The sequence below is a fragment of the Onychostoma macrolepis genome, chromosome 21 (genome assembly GCF_012432095.1).
Source record: "Onychostoma macrolepis isolate SWU-2019 chromosome 21, ASM1243209v1, whole genome shotgun sequence".
Lineage (NCBI taxonomy): Eukaryota > Metazoa > Chordata > Actinopteri > Cypriniformes > Cyprinidae > Onychostoma > Onychostoma macrolepis.
In genome coordinates this window covers 20,607,071-20,627,956 of record NC_081175.1, presented here as the reverse complement: position 1 = coordinate 20,627,956, position 20,886 = coordinate 20,607,071, and the positions used below count along the sequence as shown (strand labels likewise).

The window sequence follows — 20,886 nt, the reverse complement described above, 5'->3', positions numbered from 1 at the left end:
CTTTAGCCATAATAAACTCCTAATTTGCTGCTTATTAATAGTTTCTAAGGTAGTTGTTAAGTTTAGGTATTGGGTAGAATTAGGGATGTAGAATATGGTCATGCATAATGTGTGCTTTATAAGTACTAATAAACAGCTTCCCAGACAGCAACCGGTGTCGGCCCAGTTCCGGCCCACATGGATTTCACACGGGCCAGATGTGGGCCGAATCTGGACCAACACTATGCTGCTGTCTGGGTATTAATAGGCATGCTAATAAGCAACTAGTTAATAGTGAGAATTGGTTCCTATACTAAAGTGTTACCACAGTATCTAACAGTCTTTCATAATTCTTGTCGTTAATATTCCCACGTGAGATTTGCTGTTAATGGATGTTATCTTATTCTTTAATCATATTTTGCACCAAGTAAAAGGTTAAATAAAAGTCAAAGTCAGCGAGGGAAAGCGTCATTCAATTAACTTGTAACGCTTTTAATGATGGTGGAGTGTTAAATTAAATGAGGCTGATGGAACAGAGCAGTGTTAAAGGAGCTTTTGACAAATGCCAGTGACTGGCCCTGAGGGCTCCAAGCGGACACTCACCTGATGCCAGTTTAATCTCCAGGGCGGTCCGGATGAGAGCCATTAAAGTGGAGGTAAAGTGAACCGTACTGTCTTCAGCTATGGGCATGTTCATCCTCACTAACCGCTGTGGAGTCACGGACACAGATAGTTTGTGATTAATATCACACATGACTGCAGGATACGGAAATGACCATAACAAATGACAGGAGGAGTTTGCATGCCGAGGGAGAGTAACGACTTGGTCTATGTAATTTCCCTTTTGTCAATTGTCATTTCCGAACTCTCATCTCAGCACACAAATTGTCTCTTCAGGACATCAAAATGAGTGGAGGGAGAGAGTGTGTTTATATTTCATGCAGCGAATGAGTGATGTTGAAAATGGAAGATGTTTTGCAGTATTTCTCCAGTTAGCAGACAGTAAAGCTGTTTTTGTCACACTGAGAACAGTGTGAGCTTTAGCCATTATTGGAGGTTCACAGGTTTCTCAGTAAATGCGATTACAGAAACAATCTTAAACTGATTATGCTTAATAACCTGACAATGTATAAGATCATATTAACACTTTGAGCTGTGTGTGTGTGTTTTTTTTAACAGGTTTGAGCAAAAAGTGCTGTGGCTCCAATTACACCAATATTTAATTGTTTTGAATTTGGGGTAAAATATGGACTTTATAAAATCAAACTTGTAATATTCTTTATCCTTTGTATTTGAGTTCTCGGTAATAAATACAGCTATGACTACTGTCCACGTAGAGAATGCAAATGCACTAGTTCATGCCCACTGAAATGTGAGGTGTTGATGGGCTGCTTTTCTTGTGTTTTTCAAAGTCAGCGATGACTTTCAGAAAGGATGATGACCAGAGAGCGAGAAAAGATAACATGCTGACCAACCAAAACCAATTGCCACAAATGCACCAACCACAAAAATGCATCACTCAAGGTGAAGCCAGAGTAGACCCTTCACACAGCAACACACCCAGCATTAATTAGTGTTTAAAAGAAAATAGATGCAAAATAAACAGAGAATGGATCTGTTTCTGTGGTGTAGTGTGAAGGAGCTTAACATCATGCACAGGGACAACACTCTGCCTTCATTAGTGTGCGTAGGCCAGCATAGATATCTTTCCACAACAACTACCAATGAAAAAGGGAAAGGACGCTTCACCGAGCACACATCTACAGCAAGCTTTCTTTCTTTCCTCCCTGTTGATTCAGTGCTCTGAACTCGGGGGAAGTGGGGGCTTGTTCTATTTAGAGCTCGCTGGAGAACGTCGCATCCTCAAGCCTTCGCGCACGCAGACTGTGTGGCCTCAGAGAGTAGCTCGGCAGACAGACACGAACGCGCGTCTCTTGAACGTTACCCATTCAGACAGCTGGAACAGGGTGTGTAAACTTATTGACTCGGAGGCAGCTCTCTAAGTGGCAGAACGGTCTGCAACCAAAACAGGCAGCCCTGTACCAGTGACGCTTGAGATTTTAAATTCAGATTTTCTTTTTTCCCGCATTCTATTCTTTACTTCCTTAGTTTCTTTTATACAGTGAAAGACAAAGATTGCGACAATTTTAGTACTACTGCAGATGAAACTCAGTGCTGACTGTGCATTTATTCTACTGTGTACTTTTGTTCTTTTTTAAAAACTATTGAGCTTCCTATGTAGACAGAATTTTTTTAGAGTTTTCTATCAACACTAGTGAAAAATAAATATACTAAAATGTGACCCTGGACCACAAAACCAGTCTTAAGTCGCTGGGGTATATTTGTAGCAATAGCCAAAAATACATTGTATGGGTCAAAATTATAAATTTTTATTTTATGCCAAAAATCATTAGGATATTAAGTAAAGATCATGTTCCATGGAGATAGTTTGTAAATTTCTTACCGAAAAATTGACGCTTATGACTGTATTAAAAGTATAATATTTTTTTTTTCATGTAAGTACACTACAAATACATTTACATATTTATGTGCTTAATAAAAATAGCCTGCAATTATACTTTTAGCATACTAAACTGGTATACTTAAAGTCTGCTAAATTTTGTGCTTAATGTACTTTAATTGTGTGGAAGTAGTGCTGAAGTCCAACTAAAGATATATTGAAGTATATTTCATATACTGAAATATACTTTAGGTACACTTTAAATATTTTGCATTTAAATATTTGATATTTGACCGATATTATTCAAAGAAAATTAAAATCGCATCCAAAATAAAAGTTTTTGTTTACATAATATATGTGTGAACTGTGTATATTTATTATGTATATATAAATACACACACACACACACACACACACACACACACACACACTATATAGTTTGAAAATATTTACATGTATTTACCTGTATATATTTATATTCATGCCTGTGTGTATTTATATAAAATATACACAGTATACACATATGTATTATGTAAACAAAAACTTTTATATTGGAATACATACCTGCAAACTCACAAGAGGTCAAAAAGGTGACATAGTTGGGAATATGACCCTTGTAGGGGGGTCTCCCCCCCCCAGAATTTTTTTTAATTCTGAGAATTCAACATGTAAATGAAGCATTCTGATGCACTCTGACAACAAAATAAAGGGAAAAGACAACATATGCTTCAAGCTAAAAAAAAAGCACATACCACAAACTTTTTGGACAGTGCAACTCTTGTCATCGGTGTTCATACTTCTCTTTGTAAGCAGTGGAGTAATTTATTTTTGCAAATTTTAATGTTATTTTAATGAGTGTGCATACTAACAACAAACTCCATCTTTTCACTGCAGAGAAAAGTGCATCTGAAGTGATATTAGATTATTTACATAGACTGTTTGATGAGGCTGAGGTGCCATAATGCAAATTTCAAATGCATAAATAATTTGATAAATTTAATAAAATAAATTATTAATGTTTTAAATATTTTTGAACATACAAGTTTAAAAATGTTGGGAAAAATGCAATACTTTTAAATGAAACCAAACCACCAGTAGATGACGGTAAATGACTGTTTTAATGAGAGAGTCATTAGTCATTCATTCAAATGCCTGATTAATTCAGAATCGAGGTGTCTGTCTTTATGAACGGGTTACTGAATCATTGACTCACTTGATTCGTTCAAAAACATGGATTCATTCAGTATCGAAACACCGCTGTGTTGCTCCGAGACACAAAGCAGTTCTGCTGTGGCTTTGATAGAAACTTCTTCAGAAAACTTGAGCAAAAACAGCCAATACTGTATTACAAATTGCAAACTTTGTGTCTGCTTAACCCACAATGAAGAACTTCCACGCTGACAACATGTTTACATGCGGATGTGTGGCGTCAAAACGGACCGGCTCGGAGGGTTAGCTCGTGAGATGAGGTGCATTCGATTTGAGCAGCACCGCGCAGACCGATCGGCGTATGACATCAAAGTACCGTGAGAGCGATTCGAAAGCATGTGAAGCCATCTGCTCTCTGTAGCTCTCGAGGTGCTTTGATATCATACAGCGATCGGTCTGCGTGGTGCTGCTCAAATCGAACCAAGAAAGGGACTTTGGTCAAACACATTTATGGTCTCACTCTGGTCTATGAGCTTGCAATTTCTCTCTCAATCTAGACGATTCACATAAATGACATATTTTGATTCAAAACGGCGAATTTAGCTGAAAAGCGACTAGTTTGCAGGTATGTAAATATATCACAACACAAAGCCACACACACATACAAAAAAACACTTCCACAATTAGAGCACTGACTGATAGCCACATCAGCCAATGAGAGGAGAGAGGAGGAGCTACTGAACGGTCAGAGGGGTTGGATCTACCTTATAGGCGATTCTTGGAGGACATTTCTTTCCCAAACCTAGCGGAGGGGACATGTGGCGAAGCATCTCGTACATATCGAGGTAGGATATGCGTCCACTTCACAGGGGTGAGTTCAAAGGTCACACAGACAAGAAAAGGAGAGGGAAGGAGTAGTGGAGAACATGAAGAAAATGTGATGTGAATGAAAGAAGGAAAAAAAAAGGAACAAAAAAGCATCGTTATTAAGGATTCTGAAGTAAGGTCAAGGGAATCTGATACCATCCTGTCTCAGAAGGATGGATGGATCACGCCTGCTTTTAAAGCTACAGGCTGCCAGTGATCCAGGGATGAAGAACATGGCATGATGGGATTGGGCTGCAGTCTGGAGCTTCTGTCCTTGCATGCTAGGACGCACCACGGCTAACCAATCAGATACTCAGGAACAAAGCTAATATTTGGTCTAATTTTAAGCAGAGCAAATAAAAGCTGCTCTAGTGCATCAATATTTACGATATTGAAGTGAACATATGGGATTAGTGATTTAGCATTTGGCTTTGTTTCCTGGTTACCATGGTTACCCATATTAAAATTAGTAAGGAAAGAGGGGGAGTATAATCCAATCAGACACTTTCAGGCATTTTATGGGCATTCATTTTTCACAGCACCACCCCCTAGAGGGAAGGTGTGTAGGTTTTCAAACCTTGTATGCCACCCTATTTGGGCACTTCTTTCCTAAGCCAAGAGGGGGTGAGATTATGCGCAACAAATTGTACATATCCATATAGTGTATCCTTCCGCTGCAAAAAATAAGATATGGGTTAAAAAGACAGTTTAATACATTTTTCCACATTCTGTCAAAATCTAAAGACTTCATGCTTATTGAGATAACTTTTCTCAGTAGTGCGTTTTCAAGTTAAAATGGATTACACTGACAGAGAGGATAGGCTTCAAATCCGTTCTGCTCAAGATAGACTAAAAGTGGATGGCATGCAAAGGATAAGATTTGCATTCTTCAGCATAGACAAAGCTTGAGGATTTGATCTTAACCATGGTCACACAGTAAAATGGGATTCTTGTGACTTAAGGTTCTGAGTAAATCAGACACAGCGCCAGTGGCGTACCCTCTTAAGCTGGCGTCTTTCAACCACTTAGTCTCGAGCTGTCTCATTTTTTTTTTTAAAGTGGCACTAACTGCCAGCGACACCGTGTAGGAGTGATACGCACCAGGCAGCAGGGTCGTACTCAGCCCAAACACGGATGAACTCGTCAAGGTGATGAGGCCCGAGAATAGAAGCGTCACGTGTCAGGTACTCAAAGTTATCCATGATGACGGCGACAAACAGATTCAGCATCTGATGGTTGTAGGATAGAGGAAGAATTATGTAAAACAGGAGAAGAAATTCTTAGAATTATGTATAACAGATTACTTTTATTTATTTTTTTACAAGTTTTTTTTTTTACGTGCCGATTTGGTACTTAAGGAACATTTCTTATTGTTATCATCACAGTTTTATAGAAATTGATAAATTGTTTAGCCTTCTTTGATGAATATAAAGTTTAAAAAAAAAAACAGCATTTATTTTAAATAGAACATTTTGTAACAATATAACATCTTTACAGTCACTTTTGATCAACTTAATTGTCCTTGCTGAACAAAATATTAATATATTTTATTATTTCTAAATAAAACCAGAATGAACAGATTTAAACAAAAACAAAATTCTGTCATCATTTACTTAACCTTCATGTCTTTCCAAATATGAATGACTTTTGTTTTCCTTGCTGCTCTTTCTATACATTGAAAGCGAATGGGGACCAAAGGTTTACAAGTTAAAAAAATAAATCGCTAACTTGTGCATTTCATTTCAAGCATTCTGATTCTACATTAGTAAAGTAGCTTTTTTTGTGAGAAACCGAGTAAATTGTCATTATTTGCTGACTTCACAACTGTGGTCATCATTCACTTTAATTGTATTCAAAAGAGCAGCTTGGACATTCGGCTATAAATAGTTCTTGTGTTCCAGAGAAGAAAGTCATAAAGGTCTGAAACAACATGAGGGTGAGTAAAAGATGACAGGATTTTAATTTTTGAATTTGTGTATCTGTTTGTATTTGAGATTTGTTGTACTAACCAGGAAGGAACAAAGGAAGATGAAAGAGACAAAGTAGAAGTAAGCGAAATCACTGCCACACTCTTTTCCAGTATATCCAGAGTCACGGTCACATGGCCTATCGCTCAGACAAGACAGCATAATTTCATGCCAACCCTCCCCTGTAGCACTTCTGTAACATACGAACAGCGAAAGTCAGAAACTTTGGATTCACTTGCACTAATTTGTAACCGTTGTGAGAGCTGATATTTTAAGAAGACTGAACAGATTAAACAATGACTTTACCTGAACAACAACATGAGGGCCTGAAAAAATGTTTGGAAGTTATTGTGGATGTTGATAGCTGACTCCTCTGACAACATGATGTTACCAAACACCTGACCATAGAGAGACAAGCACATCAGCATTCTAATTTTGGATGCATTACAGAAAATGCAAGTATTTTTGGTGGAGATGGGCTGAGAATTACATAGTGCAATGTGTGCACTTTCCTATTGAGGCTGCATGAAAATACCTGCAGGGACTGTCTCAATAATTCAGACTGCCTGGAGGGTATGTTATAGTAAGCATCTGCAGTATTAACAAGGCCACATACACATTTTCCATAAAGTGTGACTCATGCTTATGAATTTTATAACTTTATGTCAGACAGCAGACATGCAAACAAACAAACACACACACACACACGTTTGTTTTAGTGGTTTACGGGGACTCTCCATAGGCGTAATGGTTTTTCTACTGTACAAACTGCATGTGCTATTGCCCTACACCAACCTTACACCTAACCCTACCCCTTGCAGGAGACTGTCTGCATTTTTAGATGTAAAAAAAAAAACACCATTTATTATGTTTTTTAAGCCTTTTGATTTACGGGGACATAGGCAGTGACCTCATAAACCACCTTCAAATTGTAATACCTCTGTTATACCCATGTCATTATACAAATTTTGTCCCCGTAAACCACAAAAACCAGTACACACGCACACGCACACACACACACACACACACACACACACACACACACACAACTCTGTATAGCTATCTTTGTGAGGACATACATTGACACAATGCAATCTCTAGCTCCTTACCCTAACCTTCAGAACTAAGTGCCTCACCCAAACCCTTACCCTAAACGTACCCTTTACCTAATTATAACCTGACCCCTAAAACCAAGTCTTGACCCTCAAACAGGCCTTTAAAGGGGTCCCAGAAAGTGAAGACCGGCCACTTTTACACCTCATATGCAAGGAATACCAGAGAGGGAGCATTTACACCCACAAGAATCTTAAATAAATAAATAAATAAATGACTGAATAAATGAATGAATGAATCGTCTTATTGACCCTAAACTTTTAAAACAGTGCACTAACAAAAAGACAGCATTTAAATTAGCAAAAATATAGGTTCCATAATTATGATTTTAAACAAACTGGAATGTCTTGCCCCACATATTTTTGTTATGAGGTAAATGCATTTCTTGCATGAAATTGTCACATAATGTAAATAAAGCTTAACTTGAACCATGGCTCTAATATGCTTACAATTCAAATCATACTATAGAAAAATATCAGAAAGCTTGCAAAAACTGGTTCAAAAGCATCTTTTACGCTGAATGATGAAGCAAACATCGAGTTGGCGGTAGGAGTTCCAAGCGTACAGTTGATTACATGGCTTACTGATGATGTTGCTTCCCCAGTCTTAAAGGATACAATTAGCATTGATTTACAATGCAGTCCTAATCTACTAGATGGCAGACGCCATCCTTTCCAACACAATCTGCGAGATTGCCTGTGCGTCCTTAAACGAGCAATCAAGCTTAAAGCTGAGATCCAACCGAAAGACTGGAACAATGATTTCTTTTTCATAAAGCCTATGAAGCTTTCAGACAGTAAAGCACCACCTGCCCATGCTTTTTACACAGATGACTGTGGTCATTCAATGAGCCCAAAATCAATAATCTATCACGCTAAAGCTGTAAACGTTAAGTGAGATGATTGTAGCAGCTGTGGTGATGAGATCTCAGATGGAAAGGTTGCATGAAGGGTAACATTGATGAGTCTTTTAAAGCTCGCTGGATCTCACCTGCATCCCAATGATGGCGTATATGAAGAAGAGCATTGCAATGAGGAGACACACATACGGCAGAGCCTGAGGACAAAATACAGTTATTTTACAGACAAACAATTGTCTTGAACTGTTGACAATGTTGTCTAAGCTGTCCAAGTAAGGTCAAAGGTCAATTTCTGACCTTAAAGGACTGAACAAAGGTCCACAGCAGGATGCGAATGGTGTAGCCCTGCCGGAGGAGTTTAATGAGACGAGCGGCCCGGAAAAGTCTCAGGAAACTCAGATTAATCCTCTTATCCTGGATACAAGCAGAAAGAGAGATCAGAGACGCATCACTGGAACTTTATTTAAACCCGAGACGAGGACACATCCTCAATCAAGTCAGTGTCAGCAACAGGCCCCTGTTAGATCTGTTAAGTTTATTTATAAGGTATTAAAACTAGTTAGTCTCATGCAGGACAATGTTGTTGATAGTCTGGTAATGACGCATGAATAGTCTTGCATGAACATGCTTTTAAATAGAAATAAACAAATCCGTTAGGGATGGGCAGCATGACCACAGTAAGATATTATATCACAGCAGGGTTATTAATGGTAACTAAAACTAAAACAAAAAAAACAACAATAATTACTTGAAATAAAACAAATATTAACATTAAAATATTAAAAACTTGCACCAGTGCAAACCATCTTTTGGTGTTAAAATAGTACTGTCAGGATTTACTAAAGACACGCAGTGAAGATTTAGCGCTGAAAAGATGTGGACACAATTATTTTTAATATTCATTTGTAGGAGTTTCCTTTTCAGACACAAAATTAGGAGGAGAGTAGAGTATAGGAGAGAGAGAGTAGAGGAGGAGATTATTAAAATGAATCATGCAATGCGATTTATTAACATTTGCGCTCGTTAAAATACTGGTATTTGCGTCATTATTTAACGCCCCAAAAAAGCATGCCTTAAACTATTTTGTGCCTGTGTCGTAAGTAGATCACTCGCACCTGATGAGCATCGGCTCAGCTTATTTGTGCTTTGCTTGGTATATTGCGTTGGTCGATATGTAAATGAGATGTTGCGTCTGTGTTCTTGAATTTGTGTGTTGTCAGTAAATCATCTGCAGAAATTTCCACGCCCATCGGCACTGTTTTGGAATTGTGCTCTCTCGCGCTAATTTGCCCTGTTTAGTAAATCTGGCCCCTATTTTTTTGACTCACCAAAGCAAAATGTCTCATTCATTCAAGCTGAAGTACTAAAATAACTTAAAAAAGGCTAAATAAAATAAAACTATATAGACATAATTAATACAACACAAAATTACTAAAACCTGAATTAACTCAAATTAAAATAGTTTCAAATATGAACAAAATGTAACAGTTTATCAATGATTAAATACTGCTATCACAGTAACAGTATATATATCTATATAAATTCTACAATAGTTCACAAATGAATGATACTTCGGAATTTAGTAGACACAAACCAATGAAAGATTATTCATAACTGACATGAGAAACAAAGACCTACGTTAAAAACAATACTTCACAGTATATGGCCCATATACATACCACCCATCCCTAATCTTTTAATACTGGAAAAGGGGGAAAAATAGGCAAAATCTGTTCATCAGTGTGAATAAATCTTACATACCAAAAACAACAACAACAACAAAAAACCCTTTGCATCTCAGCACGGTGCTGGATTGAACCGAGTCTTGATCTCAGCAGGTATAAAGGTGAGCATTCAAGATTAGGATAAAGAGGTTGGACAGGAGGAGAGGTTTGGACAGAGACAGGCAGTGCAGAAGCGATGAAGCCACTTACCATCTGCGCAGTCCGTTGGGGAAAGGAAGGGGACAGGTGCCAACAGAGATTTAGCATGGAAATAAGAGTCACAGTGAAATCATTAGGAGAGGCGGAGTCCGTCTCTGATACGCAGAGACGCAGCTGTCAAAACTCATTGGTGGAGATCTCCGGATTGTCATCTTCAGCAGATGATTTGCTCTTATAACAGGTTGAATGATTAAGGGCTGAACCAAATTCATTTGAAATCATCTAGTGCAAAGGTTGCATTGAGCTATATGTGGTTTAAAAGTGCCCATATTTTATTCATGATGCATTATATTTACTTTTGCGTGCAGTGCTATGTAGAGTATTTTACTTATAGAAAAATTACAGAAATTTCATTGATTTATTTTTAAAATCCATGACTTTTAAAAAAGTTAAATTTCTTTGGTTTTCCATGGAACCCTGTCAAACTGTCCCCATGATTTTTTTAACCACAGACAAACTGAAAGCAGAATAAAACTGCAACACACATGCGACAAAAAATAAATGCTGAAAGCTCACAAAAGAGACAAAGTTAAGATTTCAGAGGTTCTCATCTGAAACATCCACTGCAGAAAGTTATATTATTTATAACATTTATCATATATGTGTGTGATTTTATTGAAATACCATTGAATTTTGGTTCTCAAACGCTTTGATGCGTCTCTTTGATGACTCACCTTGATCTCAGTAACCAGGATGTCAGTGATGCTCCCCAGCACAGTAACAAAGTCAAAAATATTCCATGCCTCCTTCAGGTAGTTCTGCACACATTTAGAAAAACATAAAAACATAAAACTACAACAATTAAAATCTAATCACACCACAAACATCTTAAACAGTATCAAAATCATAATATCAAATACATTAACATTAACAAAACCATAGGTTCAATAACCTTGGGTTAATACAAGCTCCCCTCTAAGATACCTAATTTTAGCCAAAATCCAAATGATATAAATCATAAAATTCGAATGAAATTTACAATGAATGTAATTTACTAAAATTATCTATCTATCTATCTATCTATCTATCTATCTATCTATCTATCTATCTATCTATCTATCTATCTATCTATCTATCTATCTATCTATCTATCTATCTATCTATCATAATGATTGATTTTATGATTTATTTTTGGTGAACTATCCCTTTAAATTCAGTTATAATGTTGCATTAAAAGGCAGGTGCTGTAGATGGTAATTTAAAGCTTTTCAGCAGAGCTGATTTTTTTTGAATGAATGAATTAATTATAATTACCCCACTTTAACTCTGCACTTATTCCTCTTTTGCCATTTTAGATTTAGTTTAAGTACGGACCGTTTTTACTTGTGAAGACACAAGCTCTTTTTAAAATCTTTTACAAATCTAGTGAGGACAATGTGGCTCTTAAAAAAATATAGAGAATCATACACGCACAAACTCAAGCAGACTGAAATGCAGACATTGGTGATCTTTCATGGCAGGACAGTCTGTCAGGTGTCTTAGCCTTGGGTTCATGCCTCTCCTGAATGGAGCAAAGATTAGTCGACTACTGCTAGACATGGATCCCGGACAGAACAACATGAGCAAAACCCATTCATCAACCCTGAGCTCTGAACAGGTGGAGGTAAACGCAAGCGTCACGCACCAGAAAAGCTCTTAATAAATGAGCCTCATAAATGGAAATGGAGCTTGAGATGAGACCTTCTGCCTTAGGTCAGACCAGCCGGCACTGAAGAAAGATTTATGATGCATTGCACACACCCCTGCTCATACTGTACACCCAACCACACTCTTCTCACCCACCGGGCCGTCATTAGCCTTTCGCTGATTTCACAGTTCTTGCACTGCCGACAGCCTTTAGGGCAGGTCAATCAACCAACAGGGCTCCACTTTTCACTCAAATCAGTCATTCATACTCTTACTTTATTCAGCTCTTCTCAAATTTGAATCAAACTAGTTTTGAGTTTTTACCATCAGCAAAAAGTCTGGTCCACCTTGCAATTTATTCTACCCAATTATACAGCAAAATTGATGTGCGGTATCCATTGCAGATAAATATGTTTTTATTTATGCTTTTTTATTTATTTATTTCCAGATATGGTTTTTGCATGGCAGCTTTCCCAGGTTTCCCATTCCAATAAACCAAAGCCCCAATGCATGGTGTCTTGTTGACTGTAACTATGAGTTAATCAAGTTTTATCAAAAAGGTTCTACCAGTTTAAATATGAACTGCGTTGATAACAGAATACTGGAAGACAAAAAATGTTACGTGGTAAAGCCTTGAAATGACTAAAGTGCAGTGAACTTTCACAGTCTTGCTGTATGTATTTGTGCTATACGTGGACCGAATGATCAGTTTAGTATCAAACACTGATTGTAATGATAACATACTGTATAAGTAATATCAGAGTCTCTCCATTCTCACCAGAGGGCCGAAGGCAATGACCTTGAGAATGCACTCCAGCGTGAAGAGAGCCGTGAAGATGATGTTCAGCCACTTCAACATGTCCTCATACGGTTTAGGAGCATCATGGAACTACAGAGGAAGAAAAAAACACAGAGAGATAGTGACTCACTCTGCACTCACTCAAATATTCAAAAGAGCTGTAAAACAGGCTTTCAGGAGTGCAAAATTAGAAATGATGTATTCATAACTGAATATTCACGCACATCATTTCATATGCAATATTCAGCATTGCTGAACCTCAATCTGTGTGATGGAATGGCTCAGTGTTTGTCTACAACTTTGGTACACTTTTAAAAATAAGGATTCCAAAAGGTGGTTCACAGCGATGACATAAAAGTTTTATTTTTGGTTCCCCAAAGAACAAATCAGCAAAGAGTTCTTAAAAGAACCATCTTAATGTGAGGAACATTTTAAAAATCAAATGAAATAACCTTTTTTGTTCAGTGGAACAAAATTCTGTGGATGTATTGGATATAAATGTCTAATAGTACATTTTTCTTTAGTAACTTACTGCAACTTCAACTGTCTGTTGATGACAGCTGTTTTACCTTCATCATGAGGACCACTGTGTTGATGGCGATCATGGTCAGGATGGAGTACTCAAACGGAGTGGACACCACAAACTTCCATATCTTGTACTGGTAAGACTGCTTGTCCTGCGGCATGTAGCGTGTCAGAGGTTTGGCGTTGATGGCAAAGTCGATACAAGCTCGCTGTAGATGAAATCAAAGCACACTTATCTCAACATGAAGTCCTCAAGAAAGTGTTGAAGTGAATGTCTACAAGCACACAACTACTCATCACCCTGATCTTTCCATGTTTGGTTATCAGAACAGCATTGGCATTCCCAGAGCTCTCTAAATCAAACGAATGAAAGGCTGTGAACGAATGAGTGCTAGAAGACAAACATCAAACCAGCTGCACAAATCAGAGTTACAGCAGTTTAATATTTAAACACAGGCTAATATCTCCTCTGAGAGAAGATACACATATATAGATAGAGAACAGAGACAAATATAGAGACATCAGAAAAAATAGATTATTGCGCTGTTCAAAAACCAAGTACTGCATTATGATGTTTGGCAGTTAAACTGACCCTAACTGGACCCTAAATAGTAAATAGCAACCATTGCAATCAGAATGACAAAAAGATTTATAAAACAAATTAATATTTTCTAATTTAATGTTTTAATTTTTACAAATGCACACAGTAATTACAACTACTAGAACTACCTGCTAAAAATCCATAGCAACCATTGCAAACAGAATTACAAAAAGATTTACAAAACAAATGAACATTTTCTAATTTAATGTTTTAATTTTTACAAATGCACACAGTAATTACAACTACTAGCACTACTTGCTAAAACTCCTGCATCTTAAACCAGCATAAGGTGGTTGAGAGACTGGTCTGTTGGCTATTGTTAGAGAGGTTTTAAGCACTTTTCAGTTAATCAGGCAAGGAGACCAGCTGGCCGCCCAACTAAACGCCCGCTAGTTTCTATGCCTATGTAGAGCACTTCAAATCAAATATTTATGATGTTCAATAACGGTTTGGACAACAATACAGCTTAATAGGTTTTAGAACAAAGCCAGAGCGTTCAAAGAGTTCTGACTGACTGGTCTGGTCTGGTAGTTCCTCCTGGGGTTTAAGTTTGTGCTTTGTGTGTGTGTTTGTCAAATGAGTTTAGAGTCAAGGTAGTGGAGATGTAGACGGACAGGTGCGTTGGCCGCACACAGGTGAGAGGAATTCTCTTAAGAGTGCTTCTCTTCCAGGCATCTCACAACTGTCCATGCATGTATGAAACTAGACTTTGACCTTGAATTTGCATACACTGAAACTCAATTTTAAGCAACAGTGAATGGTGCCTACAGTTTGCCTTCGCCCCATCTACTCGTCCGCTCACGGTTGATTGTAACTGACTATGTAAGCCTCCAACTGTCCCGTCCTACCTCGTTCTTTTCCAAGCTGCACTCTGACATGGCTTTATCTCCCTGCTCCTGGAACGTGATGATGATCAAAGCCACAAAGATGTTGACAAAGAAGAAGGGGAAGACGATGAAGTAGACCACGTAGAAAATGGAGGTTTCCATGCGGTAACCCGGACTGGGACCCTGGTCTTCATATGTGGCATCAACAGAGTGTTTCAGCACTCTAGAGAACCAAAAAGATAATGTCAGTAAGATGATAAAACATTGGTAAGATGATCATTAAAATGTTTTTTTTTTTTTATTTTAACCCTTTGATGCACTGTGTCCACCACAGTGAACAGACCTTTAGAAGTCATTTTAAGCATTCAAAACTACAAAGTGTTTCCCATAAACTGAAAATGGTTAATGAAAGTATATTTTAAAATACTACTACTAAAAATAATAATACAATTTAGAAAGATTATATTATTGTTTAAAAGTAGTGATGAAATGAAAATTGAGATAATATTTTCTCCTCTTCTGTGACATATATCTCAGTGAAATTGTTTCTCTGACAAAAAACAATACAAAACATAGGACAGAACTTGATTTTGTCATTCAGGCAGTGATTTTTGATAAAACAGTGATAAGTAATGATAAAAGATCAAATAAGGGTAATTATTCTATAATAAACACTTTAACATTCCATAAAAAATAAGAATAATTTGATTTTTCTCCTTTAACTAATTATGTAATAATTGTAATCATAATGCAAAAAATGGTTGATTAACACAGTCCTGAACTAGTAATAAAAATACAACTGCATAAATGTAATACATGTTCATGTCTGGCACTTTTCTATTTAACTGTATAATCCCTTTTGTTTTCTGTTTCCTTTCTGACACTCTCTATAAAAAAGGCATAAAGTCCAAAAAAAAAAAAAAAAAAAAAAAAACTTAAGTAGGAATGCATAGATATCTCAGAGTACCAGACTAAATGTTAAAGAGGGATTTAAGTTAAATGTGAAAAAGTTTCTGGATTTTCTGCATTGCAGTTTTTTTTTTCTTAACCAAGGATAAATATATTTTTTTCTATGAAAACACGGAGTTAAAATTTAGAAAGCAGAGTGGAGAGGAACACAGATTACACCACAGAGAGAAGAGAAACTTAATCAGAACAGACAGAGTAAAAGGAGAAAGAGATCAGAGTAAGAAAACCAGCATTGAGTGTCTCTGTGTGGACTTACGTTGGCCAGCCCTCTCCTGTAGAGACAGTGAACAGGGTCAGAAAGGCCCACAGGACGTTGTCATAATGGAAATCATACTTCTTCCACTCGCGCGGCTGTGTCATGGCGAGTCCATCACTGCCGTATTCCAGGAACTGACCCCTGAGTACAGACACATCAAAATCCAACTTTGTCTTTATTTACTATTTATTTAGTTTTTCTTCCTGCTTGGATTCCTTCTTTCTTCCTTCCAACTTCCTCTTTTTACTTCCTTCTGTCCTCTTTCTCCTGCCTTTCCTTCTTTCTTTGCTCTCCTTCCTTTCATCTTTCCTTCCTTCCATCCATTCATTCACTCTTCCTTTCATTTTATTCTTTAGTCTTTTCATTCTCTCCACCTTCCTACCACACTTCCATTCATTCACTTGTCATTTCCTTTCCTTTTCACTCCATTCATTAATTTTCTTCCCTCCCTCCATCCATCCATCCATCATGCAGAATACATCCAGACAGTCCAACCAGAGCACAGCTGTACCTGCAGTCCTTCTCCAGGGCTTTGGACTCGTCGGTGCAGTGAAAAAACTTCCCCTTGAAAAGCTGCACAGCAATAACCGCGAAGATGAACATGAAGAGGATGTAAACGATGAGGATGTTGAGCACATTCTTTAGAGAGTTCACCACGCAGTCAAACACGGCCTGGGGACACACAAACAGCACAAATCAAATCTCCTGCAAACACCTTCTGGAGGGGACGGCCTTGCTGCCACATGCAGACAGTAATGCACACCTTCGTTAAATCCATCTGTGAAGAACGTGTTAATGTCACCAGACCCTCATGAAAGCACACAACTTCACTAATTGTAGGCTGTGGCAATGTCTTAATTGATTACTGCTCCTCTCGCTCTACATGACTGCACTTACGCTGAAGATAAAACGGGAGTGGGGGGATGTGTAAATCATCTAATTTTTATGTCATTTCTGCTCATCTAATGTCCTCAGGGTATCATTATTAGCACTGAGTAGTATATATTTTTTCGGCATTAATGCTAATAAGATCTCTGCAGGCAGGATAAATGTCTCAGTGGCCATGTAAGGATTTATCTGTGCATTAGTATTGTAACTAAACTAAACTACACTGCAATTTAATTTTTTAGTCTATTATTTGCTCTAATGCCACTGGTGACGAATCTTCAGCCAAATGAATAAATAATGGTGTGAAAATGTAAGTTTAAATGTATAATTTAGCCATGTAATGAGATAACAGTGAGTGTCTCTAAAACGAATTTGTTTGTGTGCCTAAGTGTGTGATTTGATTAGAGAAAAGACGCAGCAAGGCTGTTAATGTGGAGGTCTACACAAGGGACATCATCCCTGCCTGCAAAACGTCCACGCAAACAAGCACAGTAACACACATAATGTACCTAGGGAAACACTGATTCAAAAACAGAAAACACTTGTTACTCTGACTTAAATTAACCAATTTAATATGTAATTTATCTTTTACATATTTGTATTAAACAGCGCTATCTGTGCAACTGTCTATATAAGCTATATTTAGAACAGTATACTAGGCATAATTTTCATTATTCATGGATTAACTAGATGACTAAATTTGCCAGAAAAAGCAATACACAACCAGGCCAAACAATGCATGCAGAATACCACATCCCACAATTCATTTTGACTTGACTTTCTATTTCCATTGTGATTAATCTCCTTACTTACAAATTATCTGAGCAGACTGCCAAGATTTCAACTGACTGAATGAAGAACTGATAGATTTGCTATGAGTTCTAATGAATGATAATCTTTCAATTTGGTGTATCCGATCATATGTGACCCGTGCTGACAAAACGAGTCAGAATGAGCAAATTTCCAAAAATGTGTTCTCACCAAGACATATTTTGCAATAATGTGCTTTATAGGGACACGCGCTTTGCAAATGTCAGTTAGCGTGATCGTTTTGTTTTCATCAGCATGGGTTTGAAAATCATATTTCACTGGTTTTGACTCATGTCATCGAGAATTCGATATGAATATTCACAAAGCTGGAATGCTGCACTTTGCACCTTCAACTAGACCTACAACTTGTGGTGAGAAGCAGCAGCAGTCATTCAGAAGTGAGCAGAGAAAAATGTACTCCTTTCAGAAAACATACAAATAAAGATCATTTTAGATGTTTAATTACTATTTGGAGCATTGGGATCACCAGCAGATAGCTTAATTAATTTTTTGTGAAAACCTCAAATTCGACCAAAACTTGACATTTTTCACTTCTTTTGCCTTTAGCTAAAAATTAGACCTTGCACATTCCGACTCATTTTGCCAATCTTTAGGGCTGTCAAAATGAACGCGTTAGCGCAAATTCATTTTAAATGACACAATTTTTTTTTTTTTTTTTTAAAAGCACCTAGCAACAAATCTTTAGGGTTTGCCTAAACCTTATTTGTGACTCTGGACCACAAAACCAGTCATAAGGTTCAATTTTTGGAAATTGAGATTTATACAGTGGGGCAAAAAAGTATTTAGTCAGCCACCAATAGGCCTTTATCACACTTCCGCGTTCGAAAAGCGGAAGATTCAAATAGTAGTGTAAAAGAACTTCCGCTGCAGGTTCTATCAATGGCTGTGCCCATAGCACGGCTTTGTTGTGTATTATTTATGTAGAATTCAGCACAGATACGTCTTCTAAAGACACCAATCTCAGTTTACAACAATTAATTGAGTATTATGAAACGAAGGAAAATGTTGTCACGATATCCAGATGCGTATTTCGTGACTTAAACAGGAGCGCGCGAGCCATACAGTATGTGTACAGGCAATTCTTCACAGTATGATCACCTTATTTCAACACACAACAGCGAGAAAACTATATAAACAACATATCACATTAATAAGCATTAGAAATAGCCAAAGCTTAAAACATTACTATAGGCTGTATGATTAAATTAAAGGTTTAGGGCAAACTTGTATTAAACATGCTCACATTTTTTCACGCGCTGACTTTATGATGCAATCCTCTATATTTGCATCAAATTTAAGTTGTTCAAATAAAGAAATATTTCCAGCCCATAGACAATAATTAAAAATAAGTTTGATCATCTTAATCGAGTTATTCTCCATGATTGAATATCATATACTGTGAACAAGAGCGGGAGGTTAAATCACAATAAATATAATTCAAAAATAAACTAAATAATATTAAAATTAAATCAGTCCGAGAGTATTCCTCTGGCAGTAACTTGAGCTGCGTGCTCTTCATTAATCTGACAGTCGCGTCGCTCAGATAGGCTCATGTTACACATTAAAATGAAGGATGACATGATACATGGTATGGAATCGGTATAAATATGCAGTTTTAACATTGACGTTTATTGCATCAATGTTCAACTAAACTAAATTAGTTTAATTTTCTTCACAAAAATGCAGTCTGTCCATTGACTATAAAGCGGACGGAAATTCCTTTACGCTACTAATCGGAGCCGGATGTGACGACACACGGACTGTGATAAAGGCCTATTGTGCAAGTTCTCCCACTTAAAAAGATGAGAGAGGCCTGTAATTTTCATCATAGGTGTACCTCAACTATGAGAGACAAAATGAGAAAAAAAAATCCAGAAAATCACATTGTAGAATTTTTAAAGAATTAATTGGTAAATTCCTCGGTAAAATAAGTATTTGGTCACCTACAAACAAGCAAGATTTCTGGCTCTCACAGACCTGTAACTTCTTCTTTAAGAGGCTCCTCTGTCCTCCACTCGTTACCTGTATTAATGGCATCTGTTTGAACTCGTTATCAGTATAAAAGACACCTGTCCACAACCTCAAACAGTCCAACTCCAAACTCCACCATGGCCAAGACCAAAGAGCTGTCAAAGGACACCAGAAACAAAATTGTAGACCTGCACCAGGCTGGGAAGACTGAATCTGCAATAGGTAAGCAGCTTGGTGTGAAGAAATCAACTGTGGGAGCAATTATTAGAAAATGGAAGACATACAAGACCACTGATAATCTCCCTCGATCTGGGGCTCCACGCAAGATCTCACCCCGTGGGGTCAAAATGATCACAAGAACCACACGGGGGGACCTAGAGAATGACCTGCAGAGAGCTGGGACCAAAGTAACAAAGGCTACCATCAGTAACACACTGCGCCGCCAGGGACTCAAATCCTGCAGTGCCAGACGTGTCCCCCTGCTTAAGCCAGTACATGTCCGGCCCGTCTGAAGTTTGCTAGAGAGCATTTGGATGATCCAGAAGAGGATTGGGAGAATCAGATGAAACCAAATTAGAACTTTTTGGTAAAAACTCAACTTGTCGTGTTTGGAGGAGAAAGAATGCTGAGTTGCATCCAAAGAACACCATACCTACTGTGAAGCATGGGGGTGGAAACATCATGCTTTGGGGCTGTTTTTCTGCAAAGGGACCAGGACGACTGATCCGTGTAAACGAAAGAATGAATGGGGCCATGTATCGTGAGATTTTGAGTGAAAACCTCCTTCCATCAGCAAGGGCATTGAAGATGAAACGTGGCTGGGTCTTTCAGCATGACAATGATCCCAAACACACCGCCCGGGCAACGAAGGAGTGGCTTCGTAAGAAGCATTTCAAGGTCCTGGAGTGGCCTAGCCAGTCTCCAGATCTCAACCCCATCGAAAATCTTTGGAAGTCCATGTTGCCCAGCGACAGCCCCAAAACATTACTGCTCTAGAGGAGATCTGCATGGAGGAATGGGCCAAAATACCAGCAACAGTGTGTGAAAACCTTGTGAAGACTTACAGAAAACGTTTGACCTCTGTCATTGCCAACAAAGGGTATATAACAAAGTATTGAGATCAAATTTTGTTATTTTCCACCATAATTTGCAAATAAATTCTTTAAAAAAATGTTTTTCTCATTTTGTCTCTCATAGTTGAGGTATACCTATGATGAAAATTACAGGCCTCTCTCATCTTTTTAAGTGGGAGAAC

At 37.7% G+C, this 20,886-nt stretch overlaps 1 protein-coding gene across 12 annotated transcripts in view; it reads right to left on the bottom strand.

Moving 5' to 3' along the window:
- cacna1bb (calcium channel, voltage-dependent, N type, alpha 1B subunit, b) overlaps positions 1 to 20,886 on the bottom strand; it is a 126,337-nt gene that overhangs the window by 10,109 nt on the left and 95,342 nt on the right. For 9 of the 12 annotated variants that reach the window (XM_058759178.1, XM_058759185.1, XM_058759186.1 and 6 more), the window contains 13 exons: positions 16,453 to 16,613; positions 15,942 to 16,082; positions 14,738 to 14,939; positions 13,333 to 13,497; positions 12,743 to 12,853; positions 11,013 to 11,096; positions 8,693 to 8,809; positions 8,527 to 8,592; positions 6,730 to 6,821; positions 6,466 to 6,616; positions 5,558 to 5,685; positions 4,354 to 4,450; positions 583 to 688 (listed from right to left, as the gene is read on the bottom strand). In XM_058759178.1, coding sequence (XP_058615161.1) covers positions 583 to 688; positions 4,354 to 4,450; positions 5,558 to 5,685; positions 6,466 to 6,616; positions 6,730 to 6,821; positions 8,527 to 8,592; positions 8,693 to 8,809; positions 11,013 to 11,096; positions 12,743 to 12,853; positions 13,333 to 13,497; positions 14,738 to 14,939; positions 15,942 to 16,082; positions 16,453 to 16,613 — 1,621 coding nt within the window. Of the gene's footprint in view, positions 1 to 582; positions 689 to 4,353; positions 4,451 to 5,033; positions 5,131 to 5,557; positions 5,686 to 6,465; positions 6,617 to 6,729; positions 6,822 to 8,526; positions 8,593 to 8,692; positions 8,810 to 11,012; positions 11,097 to 12,742; positions 12,854 to 13,332; positions 13,498 to 14,737; positions 14,940 to 15,941; positions 16,083 to 16,452; positions 16,614 to 20,886 lie in introns of all 12 variants that reach the window. The other 3 variants (XM_058759179.1, XM_058759189.1, XM_058759190.1) reach the window with 1 other exon arrangement.